The sequence below is a fragment of the Danio rerio genome, chromosome 9, assembly GCF_049306965.1.
Source record: "Danio rerio strain Tuebingen ecotype United States chromosome 9, GRCz12tu, whole genome shotgun sequence".
Lineage (NCBI taxonomy): Eukaryota > Metazoa > Chordata > Actinopteri > Cypriniformes > Danionidae > Danio > Danio rerio.
This window is the reverse complement of record NC_133184.1, coordinates 48,042,580-48,061,987: the sequence shown is the minus strand read 5'-3', so window position 1 is coordinate 48,061,987 and position 19,408 is coordinate 48,042,580. Positions and strand designations below refer to the sequence as shown.

At 37.0% G+C, this 19,408-nt stretch overlaps 1 protein-coding gene and 1 long non-coding RNA gene across 3 annotated transcripts in view; both read left to right on the top strand.

The window, feature by feature from the left end:
• The window catches only part of hdac4 (histone deacetylase 4), a 399,927-nt gene that overhangs the window by 27,203 nt on the left and 353,316 nt on the right, over positions 1–19,408 (top strand). For both annotated transcript variants that reach the window (XR_012385010.1, XM_005172529.6), the window contains exon 2: positions 7,817–8,080. Coding sequence is in view for 1 of the 2 variants with exons in the window: in XM_005172529.6 (XP_005172586.1) it covers positions 8,059–8,080 (22 nt within the window). In the remaining variant the exon portion in view is untranslated. The remainder of the gene's footprint in view (positions 1–7,816; positions 8,081–19,408) is intronic.
• LOC141376203 (uncharacterized) lies at positions 13,978–17,422 on the top strand. The gene is made up of 3 exons (XR_012385628.1): positions 13,978–14,760; positions 14,846–14,948; positions 15,650–17,422. It is a non-coding gene; the product is annotated as an uncharacterized lncRNA (long non-coding RNA).

Here is a 19,408-nt window from a genome sequence, read left to right as displayed (position 1 = left end):
AATAAATAAATAAATAAATGTATATAAATAAATAAAAAAATAATAATTCTGACTTCAACTGTGTGTATATATATCACCCTATATATATATATATATATATATATATATATATATATATATATATATATTTATTTATTTATTTATTTATTTATTTATATGTATGTATATATATTTATATATATATATATATATATATATATATATATATATATATATATATATATATATATATATATATATATATATATATATATATATATATGCTCCAGTTTCCTCCACAGTCCAAAGATATGCGCTAAAAGTGAGTTGTGTAAACAAAATTGACTGTAGTGTGTGAATGCAAGTGTGTATGGGTGTTTCGCAGTACTGGGTTGCAGCTGGATGGGCATCCACTGCATAAAAACATATGCTGGAATATTTGGTGGTTCATTCAGCTGTGATGACCTCTGATAAATAAGGGACTAAACCGAAGGAATGTGAATGAATGAATGAATGAATGAAGGAATGAATAGGTTAGCTTAATTCTTTCATGTCGTCCCAATACAAATTGATCGTGTGGAACCAATATTTTCATTAATTGTCTCTGAGTATATAATTTCACAATACCACGAGGATGAGAACATAATGACCTTCAATTTTGCATAAACTAAGGAACTCGTTTTTGTTTTTATTCCTGTCATCATTACTGTTACCCAGAAAACATAGTATTGGTGTAAGCCCACCCTCACAGACTGAGTGTTTTTCTTTTACTGTAGGCCTCATTTCTCTTGGAACAGCTGATGTTTATGGTTACATAACATGGCTAAGCTGTGATGTCCCGCTGTGTGTGAGACTGCTCCACATACTGTTGTTAGGCTGACAGACAGGTTCTTTTGTTCCAGGTGGACATAAGGAGAAACGTACACACACCGCTTATTGTGGGGCGAGCTGCGTTATGTTTGCTTGACATGGGATTGTTATTGTCAGTTCTGTTAAGCTTTATGACAGCAAATATGGCAGGCTGGGAGGGAATGTGTCAGCGTGGCAGATTGGTAAATGGTGGTTTACACCCGAACCAGCGCGCCGCGTGTTGAAAGTGTCACAGCGTCCTTCTGCTCTGGCCTTTGTCACGCATGTAAACTGGACAGCAATAGCCCACTTGAGTGACATGCAATTCAGCTTTGGCTGTGGTGCAAACATTGTAAGGCCTTCCTGTTGAGCAAACATTAAGGCAGCGTTGCATGTTACGCAAAGTGGACGAATCCCATAACACTTTGCAATAAACATCGTTCAAAATGGCAGACAAAGCAACAATACAATAAACAATAAAACTTGTTATTGGGTATTGATAATAATTAGTAAGAATACATTTCATTTCATGTGATACAACTATTCAACAGGACTAAGGCAAAACAAATAAATGTTTGAGAAATCAATTCTGCATTGATTTAGGATTTTCAGAATACATCGCTAATCATTCATTGCAATAAATTGATTCTTAGTTTTTAAAGCAGATGGTGCGCTAAGCTATTTTTTAACAGCAGATGCGCTCTAGGCTAGTTTTTAACATCGAGTTGTACTTTTTACGATATTTTTTTAAGCGCAAATGGCGCTCTAGGCCAGTTGAGAACAGCAGATCGCACTCTAGGCTAGTTTTAACATCAGATTATGCTTTTTAGGACAGTTTTTAACAACAGAATGGTGCTCTAGGCTAGTTTGTAAACAGCAGAGGGCGCTCTACGCTAGTTTTTAACAGCAGAGGGCGCTCTAAGCTAGTTTTTAACATCAGATGGCGCTCTAGGCTAGTTTACAAGCATATGGCTCTCTAAGCCAGTTTTTAACAGCAGATGGCGCTCTACAGCAAATGGCACTCTAGGCCAGTGGTTCCCAACCTTTTCTTTGGGGCCCCCCCATAAACATATACAAACATTGGAGCCCCCCCACCATATAAATACACAAGCACGCACGCACACACATATGTACTGTGTCTATATATATATATATATATATATATATATATATATATATATATATATATATATATGTGTGTGTGTGTGTGTGTGTGTGTGTGTTTGTGTAATATTAATATATAGTAATATGTATAGAAAATATTAATTAATCAGTTTTAACTTGTCTTGGCCTTCAATAAAACCAAAATTTAGGTAGGCTTTGTCATACTGTCTAATCTTCGCCTCTGAAGAATCACAGCATTTACGTTTGTCTGCCATTTTTGTTTTGATTTTGCCTTTATGGCACGTTGACAAGCAGATTGCCCGAGTGAGCAAAATTTAAATAATTATTTAAAGTTATTTATTTTAATTATTTTCACTATTATGTTGGAATTTTAAGCATGTGTTTAGATTATTTTTTATTTTTTGGGCTGCTTGATTTTGGGAAAAATCATAATCACGATTATTTTGGTCATAATTGTAATCACGATTATTCAAAACCATTGCCAGTTAAAGTCAAAATTATTAGCGCTCCTGAGATTTTTTTTAATAAATATTTCCCAAATTATGTTTAACAGAGCAAGGAATTTTAACAGTATTTCCTATAATATTTTTTCTTCTATTTGTTTTATTTTAGCTAGAATAAAGACAGGTTTAAATATTTTGAAACCAATTTAAGGTCAATATTATTAGCCCCCTTAAGCAATATATAATTTTGATTGTCTGCAGAATAAACTACCGTTATAATGACTTGCCTTATTACTCTAATTAAGCCTTTGAACTGCACTTTAATCTGAATGCTTGTATTTTGAAAAATATTTAGTAAAATATTATGTGCTGTCATTATAGCAAAGACAAAAAGAAATCAGTAATTAGAAATGAGATATCAAAACTATTATGTTCAGAAATAAGTTAATAAAATATTCTTTCCATGAAACAGAAATTGGGCAGGAAAAGGTTTGCTAATATTCAGGAGGGCTAATAATTCTGACTTCAACTGTATACATACAGTTATTTTCCACCCTGCAATGGAAAGAGAAATAAATACAATAGAATAAAAAAATGAAACAAACTGTGCTTTAAGCATCTTCACTGTAACAAAAACACTTTAGCTACAGCATTCCTTCAGTCAAGAGCAGCAAAGGTTTTCTCGTTATGTTTGTTTAATAATAATAAAAACAGGCGGCAGAAGGATTATAGCGCGCTGTATCTTTAATGGTTTCTCTTTCACGTCTTTTGATCCTCAACTCGTTTGTTTATTACACAAATTAGGGTTAATGTAAATAATCACTAAACACCGCGTTTTGACACCTATTTGACCATTAAAGCGTTCACGTTAAGATGACTTTAGATGTCTGCGCTCCTCTGCTCGTCTCAGTGTGCGAATGAGAGTGAATGCTGACCGGCCGCATATGCTTCTGACTGCGTGATCGTGCTGCACACACACATAAGCTCTTTCGCGCTTTTAAGAGCAACACGTGTACAACTGTGGCGAAATATGATGCAATAATCATTTATCTCGATTAATGCTTTTTATAATCGTTTGAAACCGAAATCTAAATCGGATTTTCGATTAATTGCAAAGCCCTTTATAATAGTGGACCATTTTTATGCCTTTTTCTACCTCAATACTTATCCTCTCCCGCGCCCCCCCTGTGAACTCTGGCGCCCCCCTTAGGGGGGCGCGGACCCCAGGTTGGGAACCACTGCTCTAGGCTATAGTTTTTAAAAGCAGATGTTGGTCTAGGCTATTTTTTAAACAGCCGGTGGCGCTCTAAGCTAGTTTTGAACAGCAGAAGCAAACTTTTTTTTTTAACAGCAAATGGCGCTATTAGCTAGGCAGCGCTCTAAGCTAGTTTTTAACAGCAGATGGCGCTCTAGGCTAGTTTTTAACAGCAGATGGCACTCTATTACAGTTTTTAACAGTAGATGATGCCCTAGGTTAGTTTTTTACAGCAGATGGTGCTGTATTCTAGTTTTTACAAGTAGATGAAGCTCTAGTCTAGTTTTTAACAGCAGATGGTGATCTAGGCCAGTTTTGAACAGCAGATGGCGCTCTAGTCTAGTTGTGTGTCTGCTAAATGCACACCTACGAAGGAATGCCAATAAGCTTAGGGTTATTTCCAACCGAGGTGCACGGCTTGCGCTTGCAAATAGGAAGCGACAGGCTCGCTTGGTGTTTGGTATTGACACATCAAATCAAAATAACACACACAGAAATCAGTGAAAATAAATGTTTACGAATTCGATGATGCATTGATAAGGGATTTTTAAAATTTAGCGCTAATCACTCTTGAATTGATTCGGAGCTTAGTTTGAGCAAAAGATGGTGCTCTAAGTTAGTTTTTAACAGCAAATGGCTCTCTAAGCTAGTTTTTAACAGCAGATGGCACACTAGGTTATAGTTTTTAAAAGCAGATGTCGCTCTAGGCTATTTTTTAAACAGCTGGTGGTGCTCTAAGCTAGTTTTGAACAGCAGGTGGCAAACTTTTTATTTAGCAAATGACGCTCTTAGCTAGACAGCGCTCTAAGCTAGTTTTTAACAGCAGATGGCGCTCTATTAGTTTTTAACAGCATATGATGCTCTAGGTTAGTTTTTTACAGCAGATGGCGCTCTATTCTAGTTTTTACAAGTAGATGGTGCTCTAGTCTAGTTTTTAACAGCAGATGGTGCTCTAGGCTAGATTTTAACAGCAGATGGCGCTCTAAACTACTTCTGAACAGCGGATGGCACTCCTGGCTAGTTATTAACAGCAGATGACACTAAGCTAGTTTTTTAACAACAAATTGTGCTCTAGGTTAACTTTTAACAGCACATGGTGCTCTAGGCCAGTTTTTTTTACAGCAGATGGCGATCTAGGCTAGTTTTTAACAGCAGATGGCCCTCTAAGGAAGTTATAACAGCAGAAAGTGCTCTTGGCCATTTTTAAACAGCAGATGGTGTTCTAAGCTTGTTTTTTAACAGCAGAATTGAACTCGATGCTAGTTTTTAAAAACAGTATGGCTCTCCAGGCTAGTTTATAAACAGCAGAATGGTGCTCTAGACTAGTTTTTAAATGGCAGATGGCGCTCTAAGCCAGTTTTTAGAAGCAGATGGTGCACTAGTTTAGTTTTTTAACAGCAGATGTGCTCTGAGTCAGTTTTTAACAGCAGATGGCGCTATTAGTTTTAAACAGCATATGATGCTCTAGGTTAGGTTTTTACAGCAGATGGCGCTCTATTCTAGTTTTTACAAGTAGATGGTGCTCTAGTCTAGTTTTTAACAGCAGATGGTGCTCTAGGCTAGATTTTAACAGCAGATGGCGCTCTAAACCAGTTTTGAACAGCAGATGGCACTCCAGGCTAGTTATTAACAGCAGATGACACTCTAAGCTAATTTTTTACAACAGATTGTGCTCCAGGCTAACTTTTAACAGCACATGGTGCTCTAGGCCAGTTTTTTTTTTTACTGCAGATGGCGCTCTAGGCTAGTTTTTAACTTCAGATGGCCCTCTAAAGCAGGTCGCACACCAGAAGCGCCGCTCGGCGGCGCGCCGCGCAGCGCCACGCAGCGCCATGTATTTTAGAATTCTAAACATAGGTTTCTATCAGGATACACACACCGGCGCCGCAAGTCGGCGGCTGTCGGCGGCGCCCGGCGACGGCTCAGGACGCAGTTCATTTTTCAGCCGCGCCACAGAGCGCCATCTGATTAGTTTCATGTTAAATATCATTCGAATGTGCGCGTCTGGTGTGTGATACCTTAAACTGTCATGTACGCGCCGTGTCGCGGCGCCGAGCGGCGCTTCTGGTGTGCGACCTGCTTAAGGAAGTTATAACAGCAGATAGTGCTCTTGGCCATTTTTAAACAGTAGATGGTGTTCTAAGCTTGTTTTTAAACAGCAGAATTGAACTCAAAGCTAGTTTTTAACAACAGAATGGCTCTCCAGGCTAGTTTATAAACAGCAGAATGGTGCTCTAGGCTAGTTTTTAAATGGCAGATGGCGCTCTAAGCCAGTTTTTAGAAGCAGATGGTGCACTAATTCAGTTTTTAACAGCAGATGGCGCTCTATTAGTTTTTAACAGCATATGATGCTCTAGGTTAGTTTTTTACAGCAGATGGCGCTCTATTCTAGTTTTTACAAGTAGATGATGCTCTTGTCTAGTTTTTAACAGCAGATGGTGCTCTAGGCTAGTTATTAACAGCAGATGACACTTTAAGCTAGTTTTTAACAACAGGTTGTGCTGTAGGCTAACTTTTAACAGCACATGGTGCTCTAGGCCAGTTTTTTTTTTTACAGCAGATGGCGCTCTAGGCTAGTTTTTAACAGCAGATGGCCCTCTAAGGAAGTTATATCAGCAGATGGTGCTATTGGCCATTTTTAAACAGCAGATGGTGTTCTAAGCTTGTTTTTTAACAGCAGAATTGAACTCTAGGCTAGTTTTTAACAACAGAATGGCTCTCCAGGCTAGTTTATAAACAGCAGAATGGTGCTCTAGGCTGGTTTTTAAATAGCAGATGGCGCTCTAAGCCGGTTTTTAGAAGCAGATGCGCACTAGTTTAGTTTTTTTAACAGCAGATGTGCTCTAAGCCACAGAGCAAAATGGCGCTCTAGGCTAGTTTTCAACAGCAGAATGGTGCTCTAGTCAAGTTTCAAACTGCAAAATGTGCTCTAGGCTAGTTTTTAAACAGCAGACAGAGTTATAGGCTCGTTTTTTTACAGCAGAATGGTGCTCTAGGCTAGTATTGAACAGCAGGTGGCGCTCTAGGCTAGTTTTTAAACATCAGATGGCGCTATAGAATAGTTTTGAACAGCAGGCGGCACTCTAGACTGGGTGGCATGGTGACTCATTGGTTAGTACTATCACCTCTCACAGCAAGAAGATTCCTGGTGACATCAGACAGTGCTCTAGTCTTGGCTAGTTTTGAACAGCAGACGGCGCTCTAGACTGGGTGGCATGGTGACTCATTGGTTAGTACTATCACCTCACAGCAAGTAGGTTCCTGGTGACATCAGACAGTGCTCTAGTCTTGGCTAGTTTTGAACAGCAGACGGCACTCTAGACTGGGTGGCATTGTATGGGGACTCATTGGTTAGCACCATCACCTCACAGCAAGATGGTTACTGGTTCAAGCTCGTTATTCAAAATATTGTGTGATAAATAGACTTAAACATCAAAGTAAATATCTAGCATAAAATGAGAAGAAAGGTTGTTGCAGGCAAATGCTGAAATCCATTAAAAGTACTGTGGTAAAATAAATGTCCATATTTTAAAGACATGAAGCCTAACAATGGAATGTAATTCAGTGTTTCTTGTCAGGTTTGAGACCCACTTCATAGTTGTATCTCAATCAGGCAGTGTAGACGGATTTTGAACAAACTAGATCTTAAATGTGGCGAGTTTATAATGGCATGACAGTTCCATTGACGGAACTACAAGTCTGACAGATCTAAACCAGAACTAAACCATAGCAGAATTTAAAGTCCCCGCTCACACTGCTACCTTAACTAGCAAAAGTCTGACTCTGAAAAACCGAACAAAATCTATATAACGGATGACACTGTAACTTTCGTAGTAATAAGTTCTTTTACTTGCCGCCATTTTGTTTGTGTATTTATATGGCATTACACAGTGCAATAAACTACAGGAGACTAGAGGGTGCATTGGAAGAATGTTAAATAAAGAAAAAACTATTTGCATTCAAACAAATCGATGTAAACCATACATTTGAGTTTATCGATAAAATCAATTTATCACCCCTAAATTGATTTATCAGCCCTACACTCACTTGTGAGATTGCATTTTCAGATGCTTCCTATGTAGACAACAGGCAACAAGACACCTTCTTTAGTACTGCAACATAGTCATAATGTAAGACATTTGTTTGTATTTCACTCTTTCAACAGTTTAAACTTATCGAGTGAAGAAGAAACAACAAACCTAAAGAGCTGGATTACAACCAAAAGGAGTGCTATGAGTTTCTGAGATTGCTCTTCTTTCCACTCCTGACTCATCTTCCCATTGGGCAGTGGATGGTGAAGAGCCAACAGGCCCCAGAGGAGCCGTGAGGTGTTTCTCACATCCTCATCTGCTAGGACACACTCCTCTTTTTATCAGTCCAGTCACTTCAAAAAGAGCCATCACCACAATGACTTCCCACAGCCGTCCAGGTAAGAGCTTCATCTTCTCTTACTCCTCTCAGAACAAGATAAACACTGTGGAATCAGCTTCGCTCCGGCTTTAGTGACCCTCGTCTGTAAATAAACCTTTCGTGATCCAGATGTGTGGCATCACAAGCCTGTTTTTCTCTTGGTGTAGAGTAGGCTAGTGTTTCTCTGCTACAGGAATGGCACGTGACTGGGATTTGAGGGTCGAAAATTGGCCTTGAGATGCCAGACAAGGCTTTTGAGCAGGTCCTAGAATTGACATTTGTTTTAGAATCTTGCTAGCTTTACCCAGGAATTATGTATTGCGAATTTCAATCCAAATTTTTATGTTTTCATAAGCTTTGAGTGTATCTGTACATCTTAAAATCTTTGATGCTTAATCATGAGGCTTAAAAGACTTGATGGTGCTTTTTTGCATGAACTAAGGTCTTAAATTGGACAGTGGAATGGTTTACACTGCAAATTCTGATGGCCTGATCACATGGCACAAGTGAGTTCGGAAGTGGTGTTGACGGGATTTTAAGACCCTGCAATTTCCGAAGCAGTTGTATGAAATTTTGCGCCAACACACTTAGGAAAACATCACTTTCATAGTACCTCTCTCTGTTTCTCTCTTTCTATTACATAACAGCTATTGATACCAATTGTGAATGTACACATAATATCCAGGTTGTTTTCATCATCTGGAAACCAGTATGCATGTAACTTAGAACTTTGTTCGCTGTATCCTCTTTCCAAATCTGTCATGGATGGCGCATCATACAGTTCTCTCTGTTTATCCTTCTGATTGGTCAACTTCAGATAAATGGACTGGTCGGCTTACTCGACTTCAGTTTTTTGTTTTGTTTAAAAATGATTGGAAATTGGACTGCATGATATTGGAAATATCTGATATTTTAAAATTGTATTTTTCTGCATTATATATAATGCAATATAAACACTTTTAGATGTTTCTTGGATGAAATGGACTTCCCAGGAAAAAAAAGTCAAATAGAGATATCACATTGTAAAAAATCATATGAAAAACTAATGACAACAAATGTTTTTATGTTACTTTAACTTATTTCAATAAGTTAATCAGGTTTCAATGAGATTTTTGTTAACTATACAAAGTTTAACTTAATGTTTTTAGTCAATATAGTAGGGGTGTCAAAATTAATTGTTTCTTCGGTGCACCGCGATGCAGACGAGGACAATAAGGTATCGGTTCAGTAATAATCATAACCGGTTATTATGTACTGACGTAATTTATCTCCTATGCGCTCTGTCGTGAGGGAGGTGAGCGCGAGTATTTACAACACTCAGCCAATTTAGGACCGGCCCGTGGCATAGGCACCATAGGCAAATGCTAAGGGTGCTGTATATCCAGGGGGGCGCCAGAAATGAGCGCGGTTCAGTTGGTTTTGTTTTCGATATTCCTGACACAAATTCAGTTATAGACGGCAATAACTCAAATACCTCTTACCCTAAAAATATCTAAAGTGTGTTTCCTACAAAAAGACAAAGCTGGTTATGTTTCACAGCTGTCTTTCTTTTTTTTGTGCTCGACATTACCAGCACTGCTCCGTTTAAGCCCTCGCAATACGTGTTTAGCTGGGAGAGCTCGCGCTGAGAAGAGCTCTCAGTAAGGGACCGTCGGAAAAGTGCTTGTTTTTTTTTTTCTTTTCATTTTTTTCGTTTTTCTGCTTCGCTCAGCGCGAGCTCTCCTTGTTGCGAGGGCTTAAGTGTGTGTGTCTGTGTGTGTGTATGTGTTTGTTTCTTTGGTGCTGTCTGTGTTTGAATGAGAGACAGTGTGGTACTGTATGTCTGTGTGTTTATACAGACAGCATGTTATACCCTCCCCCCTAAAATATAACACTGTATATGGAAAGCATCGTCAATGCACCGAGATATCGAATTGAACCGAATCGAAGGCATGATAATCGTAAGTGAACCGAACCGTGAGACCAGTATAGGTTCACACCTCTACAATTTAGTTGATTTAAGTTGAAATTACTAGAAAAGTTTATTTGATTCAACTTAAAACATTAAGGCAGTAATATTTTTTACAGTTCAATATTCAGGTACAGAAACTGAATAATCACATTGCAAAAATGCTTTTCTAACTTAGAGCTTTTGTCTCATTTTCAAATACATATATGAAATATAGTACAAATATTGTTTCGGAAGTAATAAGTATAAATAAAGGGTTTTTTTTTAAAACAAGCTAATTAATCTGCCAAATGGAGAAGTAAAATAATCTTGTTTTTGGGTTGAAATTTTGATATTTGGACTAGAAACAAGACAAAAATTCTAAGTAAGAGTAGTTGTTTTTTTGTTGTTTTCAATTTCTTGTGCCCAAATGTTTAAAACTTGCTTAAAATGCTTGGTCACAGGTAGAGGTGTACAATTAATCGTAAAAACATCGCAATCTCTATTCGACCCCCTAGACGATCTTTATTCAGCATTTCTACGATAATTTGAATTATATTTTTAAGTTTTGGAGAGAAGCAATGGTGGTCGCACAAGTCTTCACATTGTTTTACATACGTTGTTCAGCAACGTGGACGACTTCAAATGGTGTTGAAAGAGTCACATGCTTTATTTATAAGATAAAATTCACCTTAAAAATGTAGTTTCTGTCTTGTAATGTATTTGCGACCGCAAAATCACACGTGATGTGAGCTGACCATCAGCTACCACAGGGAGGGCCGGCATGCGCGCCTCTGAATGAAGTTTACATTAGTGAACCTACATAGACTGTGAATAACAGATAATAAAGTTGTAAATAACATTCAGTTTGTGGCAAAGACTGATCGTGAATCGGAATCTGCGTGGGAAGTGATCCGCTCTTATCAGTGAAAATGAAACCGAAAGCACACACAGTGTTGCCAGATGTAGCTGACTGATTCCAGCCCAAAAAGTATCCAAACCCCGCCGAAATGCAAAAATACCCACCCAGTCTTCTGTATTGATGAAAATCACAGCATTGATCAGAATTATCATCAGCATTAATGACCAGGATAATTCTAAAGTCTGTTCAAGTCCACAATTCCAAGTCGAAATTTAGCATTTTAACCAACAGTACAGCTACACAAAGCCTATTGCTTTACCACATGTTTAAGAATAATAATAATAATAGCCCACTCATATTAACCTTTATATTATATGTAAAAAAAAAAAAAATCAAGATTCATATTTTAGCCAGAGTCATGCAGCTCTAGTTGCAGGCCTTAAAAACTCATGCAAACAATACATTTTCACTCTATTATGGGTAAACTTTGTAGTGACCACAAATCACATGCGTTCAACTATAAACAAGACTCAACATTACAGATTTAGCGATTTGTGACTATTGTTGATGTGCACATTGCGATATCAATGCTAAAACAATATATTGTGCAGCCCTAATTATAAACTTGTAAGCCGCTTGACTCGTAATTTCATCTCGCACTGTACTGTTCATACGATCATATAAACAAGTACCATGCAGGGGTAATTGATCTCCTTAATTAAAAAATAGTGTTTGAGCTCGCATAACAGCACAATTTGTAATGCGTATACCTACCTTTAAGATTTATTTTGTCTATGTGCTGTGAAAATGAAAACTTTTCAATCAACTTTTAAAAATCACTTAGACTAGTTAAGCCTAAATTAGTGTTTTTTTTTCTTCAATTCAACTCAGGCTGTGTCTATTATCACAGATTTTTTTTCCCTCTTTCTTAAAAATAAAAAGCTCTGTCCACATGAAATTACCTCAAACAATAGATAAAATGGCATGCATGCCAAAGCCATGAGGCAAAAACTGTGGTTTCATTGACCCTACTGTTGCAGTACTAGACTTTTTGAAAATCTATACCCTGGTAGGTGTTTTTAACAGGATTCGGTTTCAGTCACCTGATACTGCGTTTGCATGTGGACAAACTGCCAATCTGCACACTGCAAAAACTTGCTGTTTCTAGTTCACTACCTGACAAAACTCATGTCGCCTATCCAAGTTCTAGGAACAACAAATAATAACTTGACTTCTAGTTGATCATTTGGTATCAGAAGTGGCTTATTGAAAGGCAAAGGCCTCTAGATTATGCGTATTATACCAAAATAAAATATATTTGTGTCTTGATTTTTAATTTTTAAAAGAAGACAGTAAGGTCTGACTTAACAGAAATAATGCACAGTGTGGAATATAAAGACATGATGCAGTAGAAAAATGATTAATATTGTGTATGACCCCCATGAGCTTGGAGGACTGCATCCATACATCTGTGCAATGACTCAAATAACTTATCAATAAAGCCATCTGGAATGGCAAAAATTACTCAGAGTTCATCAAGATTCTTTGGATTCATCTTCAATGCCTCCTCCATCTTACCCTAGACACATTCAATGATGTTCATCTCTGGTGACTGGGCTGACCAATTCTGGAGCACCTTGACCTTCTTTGCTTTCAGGAATTTTGATGTGGAGGCTTAAGCATGAGGAACGCTATCCTGTTGAAGAATTTCCATTCTCCGGTGATTTGTAATGTAATGGGCTGCACAGATGTCTTGATAATTCAGGTTGTTGATGTTGCCATCCACTCTGCAGATCTCTCACAGGACCCCATACTGAATGTAACCCCAAACCATGATTTTTCCTTCACCAAACTTGACTAATGACTGTGAGAATCTTGGGTCCATGCAGGTTTCAATAGGTCTTCTGTAGGATTTGTGATTGGTTTGCAGTTCAACAGATGATTCATCTGTAAAATCTACCTACTGCCACTTTTCCAAATGATCAACTTGAAGTCAAGGTTTTATTTGATGCTCTTACATCAAATAATGTTGACAACAGGTTTTTTTTGTCAGGCAGTGTACAGATGTCTAAGAAATTTTAAGTCAAGAATTATTTTCTAGACCAGCAAAAAAATATTTTGTTTTCTGAAAGAAGTCGTACAAATAGTTGATTTTTTCATAAAACAAGCACAATAATCGTGTTTGCTTTGAAATAAGATCAGTTTGCTTACCCCATTGGCAGATTATTTTACTTGTTTTAGGGAAAAAGTCATTTAGTTTTGATCTTGTTTTTACAAATAACTAAAAAATCTTTAATCAAGATGTATTTTCTAGACTAAAAAATATATATAGTCCAAAATTAAAGCCCAAATTAAGTGAAACACGCATTGAAATAAGAATGTTTAGGCATATCTTGCCCAATTGGCAGATTATTTAACTTATTTTATTGAAAACATCACTTATTTTAACACATTATTTCTGAAAACAAGACAATATTTTTTGCTTGCCTGCAAAATGCTTGTTAATTTAGGAATTATTTGATATTTTGTTAAGAAACTAGACCCAAAACACATAGAGAATTTGGTTTAGAAAAAACACATATAATTGTTGGTGTGGACAGGGCCTCAATTTATTACTGAAACCTGTAATAAATGAAGATGATCCATTTTTACAATGTATTAGTTTTGCCCAGAAGTCTGTCACGATTCGTTGTCTTCGAAGTCCTCACACATACCCAGAGAGCAAGACAAACAGTGGAATCAGCTCTGCTTCGGTTTCAATTACGTCCATCTGTAAATAAACCTTCTATGATCCAGATATGTGGCATCACAAACCCATTTCTCTTGGTAGAGGCGGCTAGTGCTTCTCAGCTACAGGAATAGCACGTGATTGGGCTTTGAGAGTTGAGAATCAGCCTTGAGATGCCAGAAAAGGCTTTTTGAGCAGCTTTTTGATTCACACTCAAATATCTGTCCCCTCGACTTTGCCAAGGCCGTCTTGTCCAACTGTCAGCTCGAGGAGGAGTTTGATTATTCTTGGAAAAAATTGTAAGCTGCGCTGCTTCTCCCTGCCTCCCTCGCTTGCTTTATCTCTCCTCCTCTCTCGTGCTGCTTATATTTTCCCTTTTGTGTTTGCTGGGAAAAAGGTCACACGGTTTCAGACGCTAGACAGATGAGCACTCAATAGTCGTACTGCTTTATTATGGGAGACGTCATTTGGGTTAGTAAAGCATGGGGCTATTAGAGGTCAGCTAAAGGGTTTGTACTTTCATTGATGTTCTGTCAAATTTCAAGCATATTTAGGGCATTTCGATTAGAATATAAGTTATTTGGTATTTTGAATGATGGCGAGAGATCAGGCCTGGATTGGCTAATCGAGAGGACTAGGAGTATTGCCGCTAGTTTCCCAGTCAGTTTTTTTTTGCCACGAGGGCCAGTGTCCCTATCCGCTTGCACTCTTCGTTCGTTCGTTCGTCCGTCCGTCCGTCCGTCTGTCCGACCGACCAACCGACTGACTGCCCATAGCTTTACAGTTTTTATTTATTATTTTACTACAGCACCACTCTTTTTATTTATTTTCTCGCAGCCCCATGATAAGAATGCAGCCTGCAGGTCAATGATGACGTAATTATCATTTGACTCCCCAACAGCGACACTTTGCTCATCGGCAAAATCATTTGTTAAGAGATATGCGGGGGATGAAAAATTGATACTAAAAAGCGCAAAGTTGGTGCTGAAAAGGCCAGAATTTAAAAAAAGTTGAGTACATTTTTCGTTAAAACCAGCGGCAGTGAGAGTAAAACAACACATGAAGATGACGAAACGGCCGGTAAGTTAACGTTAAGTAGAAGCAGTGTAAAACAACGATGTCTCCAAACCAGCAGCAGTGAGAGTACAACAACAACAACACATGAAAATGATGAAACGGCTGGTAAGTTAACGTTAAGTAGAAGCAGTGTAAAACAACGATGTCTCCAAACCACCGTTTATATACTGAACGTTTTTTTGTACTGTAGCTCTTCAGCAGTAGCAGCCTCTTGTCCACTTTGTTGCTAACAGAGCCAGGCCCCATAACGCTACCAAGCACCAGTCTTGAACCCAACACACTAGAATTGGCAGGTAGGATTGTCATCGAGTGAATATAAGAATTTGAATAATTAATAATATTAATGATTATTACACCTGCTCAATGAAAAATGCCCTGGCTGAGACACTTAATGAAATCTGATGATTTACTACGTCAAAAAATCTGACTTAACTTGATCAGAAAGCTAAAAAGGGGTAAAAAGATGAAGCCATCATTAGAAAGTCATATTCTGGTTAAAGTCTGGCAGATAACAGTGCAATACTTGTTTTATTCCTTATTTGTGTTTAAGAACTGGATATCTGTAAACAATTTTGCACAGAATATATATTCAGATATTGCAGAAAGGGACATTGTGATGTTTACCCTTTAATGTTCTCATATTTATGAAACGTATTATTTTTAAATAATTCAGCCTTTTTTGAATGAATCATTTGAATACATTATTAATAAATCACTCATTAAGGTGAGCTTGCAAAATTGTTTCATTATCCTTGTCGAAAAGCAAGATATACGTTTTTTTTTCATTATCTCACATCTCTGATTCTTAGTAGAAGGCATTCAAATATATTCATAATCTTGCGAGGCTTTCATAGAAACATTACTGTTTTATATAATGCCGTTGACGCAGGAGAGTAGATTACAGAAATGACACTCATTAGCCAATCAACTCTCTCCTGATCTTCTCAGAGGCAGTAGGACTTCATCTTTTGGTGGTCTGTTTTTGCTAATCCAGGGTTGATGTAATGGTTTTGTACTCTCTGAGCTGGATTGGAGATTTGGAGGCCTGATGTCACCTCTCACACATCTCGTTCACTAATCCGCTTTGGGTCCGAAAGAGCAATTTCAGCCGGGAATCGCCAGCATCAATCTAATCTGGTGTTTCTCATCAGAAGAGGTCTCTCTCCTTGCATTTTCTTCTATGTTTCGCTTGATGTTTTCCTCAGTGAGAGAACTAACTTCTCCAGATCCATCCTTCACATCGGCATAGAGCATTAAGATGCTACTGGAATGAGATTTAGTGATGTCATGTATAAGGAAAAATAAGTTTTTTAAACATATTATTAGTGTACTGAATGCCATAATTTGGGAATTTGATACCTGAAATTCAGTATTTTGTTGATTTAAATATCTGGTGGACAGTAAAATGTCTTAAGACTTGTCTAGATCTCCTGTTCTCCAACTTCTGCTTTACATTGGCATAGAACATCTAGATGCTACTGGAATGAGATTTAGTGATGTGATGTATAAGGAAAAATAAGTTTTTTAAACATATTATTAGTGTGCTGAGTGCCATAATTTGGGAATTTGATACCTGAAATTCAGTATTTTGTTGATTTAAATATCTGGTGGACAGTATAATGTCTTAAGACTTGTCTAGATCTCCTGTTCTCCAACTTCTGCTTTACATTGGCATAGAACATCTAGATGCTACTGGAATGGGATTTAGTAATGTATAAGCAAGTATGAGTCTTTAAAACACATTATTAGTGTGCTGAATCCCATAAATTAGAAATTTGTTACCAGAAATTCTGTATTTTGATGATATTTGTATACTGGTATGGGATTAAGTGATGTAATATAATGTATGAGGAAAAAATAATATTTTAACACACAATTAGTGCACTGAAAATTATAGTTTGGAGTTTAAGACCTGACATCATGTATTTTGTTGATTTTAAAGATCTGATGGATAGTAAAATATCTTGTGACTTCTCCAGATCTACAATTTCTCTAGATCTGTCCTTTACATCGGCATAGAGCATTTAAATGCTACTGGAATGGGATTTAGTGATGAAATAGGATGCGTAAGGAAAAATTTTTATTTTACGCACAGTTAGTGTGCTGAATAGCATACATTGGGAATTTGATACCTGAAATTAAGTATTTTGATGATGTAAAGGTCAGATGGACAACAAAATGGCTTAAGCTTCATTTGTAATTTCAGCATAGACTCTTACCCAGTAAGCCATTACAAATGAATGGTTTATGATTGCACCAAACACTTTGGCTACCTCATAGCAACTCAAGCACCTTTCTAATTTCATAACAAAACAATTGAACCCCACAAAATACCTTAGAAAGCTTTTAGCAACATGCTAAAACTGCTCCGAATTCTTCTGCAACCACATAACATCACACTAGAAGTGGATTGTGGAATTTTTCTTTTTGACTTGCTTTGTTGGCCTGCCTTTGAAACTGATTGTAGTCATTTGTTTTTGTGTGTTTGTAAACACAGACTCTAGTTATTTTTCTAATGGGTTGTTCAGTTTTCAGACCCTTTGCACCATGCTGGGTGGTGCAGCAGTGCTTTGGCCGGCGGCCATTTTGAGTTTCAATATTTACACCGTCTTTCCAAGTTTTTTCTTTCTATTTTTAATTGTTGTGCCTTGGATGAAAAAAATATTTCTTTTACACATGCTTTTATTCTGAAGCTACCAGTGTTTTGACAGCTGACTGCTGTCAGTGTGTTCAGTCAAAATTACTACATTAAAAAAAATGATTCGTTTGGCTTTTTTCCTGTACTTTATGTATTGTATCTTGTGTCTATTTCTGTTTTTATGCACATAAAATAATAATTATATAATAATAATAAAAATAATATTAATAATAATTATAATACAATTAAATTCAAGCAAAATATTGCAAACAAATTACAACTTACAATATTTCAACTTTTTTTTTTTTTTTGCTCTTGATTTTTCATTTTTTTTAAATTTGCATTTAATTTTTCTATAACATATAAATTTGGGTGTACTAGTTTTTGGACCGTTATCACAAGTTATTTTGCTAGATAAGCTCAAGATTTGGCTACTATCAAAGAAACAAACAATGTAAATAATGCAATTAAATTCAAGCAAAAAATAAAAAAATATATAACCTACAAAATTTCAAATTTTTTTTTTTTTTTGATTCTCTTGGTTTTTACCTCTTTTTTAAAAATATGTATTTAATATTTTTCTATAACATATAAATTTGGGGTGACACGGTGGCGCAGTGGGTAGCACGTTTGCCTCACAGCAAGGTCACTGGTTTGAGCCTCGACTGGGTCAGTTGGTGTTTCTGTGTGTAGTTTGCATGTTCTCCCCGTGTTGGCATGGGTTTTCTCAGGGTTCTCCAGTGTCCCCCCACAAGTACAAAGACATGTGGTACAGGTGATTTGGGTAGGCTAAATTGTCCTTTGTGTATGTGTGTGAATGAGTGTGTATGGATGTTTCCCAGTGATGAGTTGCGAAAGGAAGGGCATCTGCTCTGTAAAACATATGCTAATAAGTTGGCGGTTCATTCCACTTTGGCGACCCCAGATTAATAAAAGGACTAAGCCGAAAAGAAAGTGAATGAATGAATATAAATTTGGGTGTACTAGTTTTTGGATCGTTGTATTAAGTTATTTCATTAGATAAGGTCCACATTTGGCTAATATCAAAGAAACAAACACTCAAACAATGTAAATTATTATTTAGTTATTATTGTTGAACACACACACTGGCAGAACTACATGTCTGCAACCTTTAACAACACACAAATTACCTCACACGGTCACGGCCTTTCGGTAACAGCAATTTTCACATACTTCCAACAAATAAGCAGCTTTAAACTTGAAAAAAGAAAGCTCCCAGCGAAAGGTTATTTAATGAATGGACACACTGCCTGGAAATCATGGAAACGCAGTTCAGGGTTTATGGTGGAAAGAAAAAATTCCCTGAAAAGCCTGCCCTCTGAATGCCGAGAAAGAGATAATTACACATAATGAGACACCAAAAAAAAAAAGCACTCAAATATCATGATTAAACGCTGTGAAACAGGATAGCTGTTCCAGCACAAATTGGTTTAATAGTTCAAACAATGACCACAGGATTACAGCAAATGATGCAACCCAACAAAATGTCAGCTTTAAATAATACAGAAAAAGATGCAAAAAAGATGTTAACACATTGTTTTACATGTATGTATTTTAATTGTTCAAAACACATCTAAAATGCTATAATGATAAATATAATATAATAATATAACAATATAATATATAATATAATAAACTATAATTATAGTTTTTTTTATCTGCAAGGATGCATTAAATTGGTCAAAATACATCTATGATGCTTATTTAAGTCTTATGCCGAGTTCAGACTGCATGATTTTCAAACTAGTCGTGTCACAGATGTTTTCACACTGCATGACTATCTGGGCTAGCGTTTCGTCGCTGCTTTGTTTACACTGCAAGATGGTTCGGCGACATGGACATTCACATTGCATGACTTTACTATAGGGAGAATTGCCGACAACTTCGTCCAAACGTCTCACAGCCAAAAACATGTAGTATATCTTTTGTTATTAACTACATAATGATAAAGAAGCCTTTAATGGGGTAGAACATGTACATGTTTGCTTACCTGGGTTTAAAGGGAATTAGCCATTTCTCCTCAACGTTGATAATAAACTAATTTCTTTCTGTATGTAACGTCAAACAGACACGGTTGCTCCTGAGTCCTGTCAA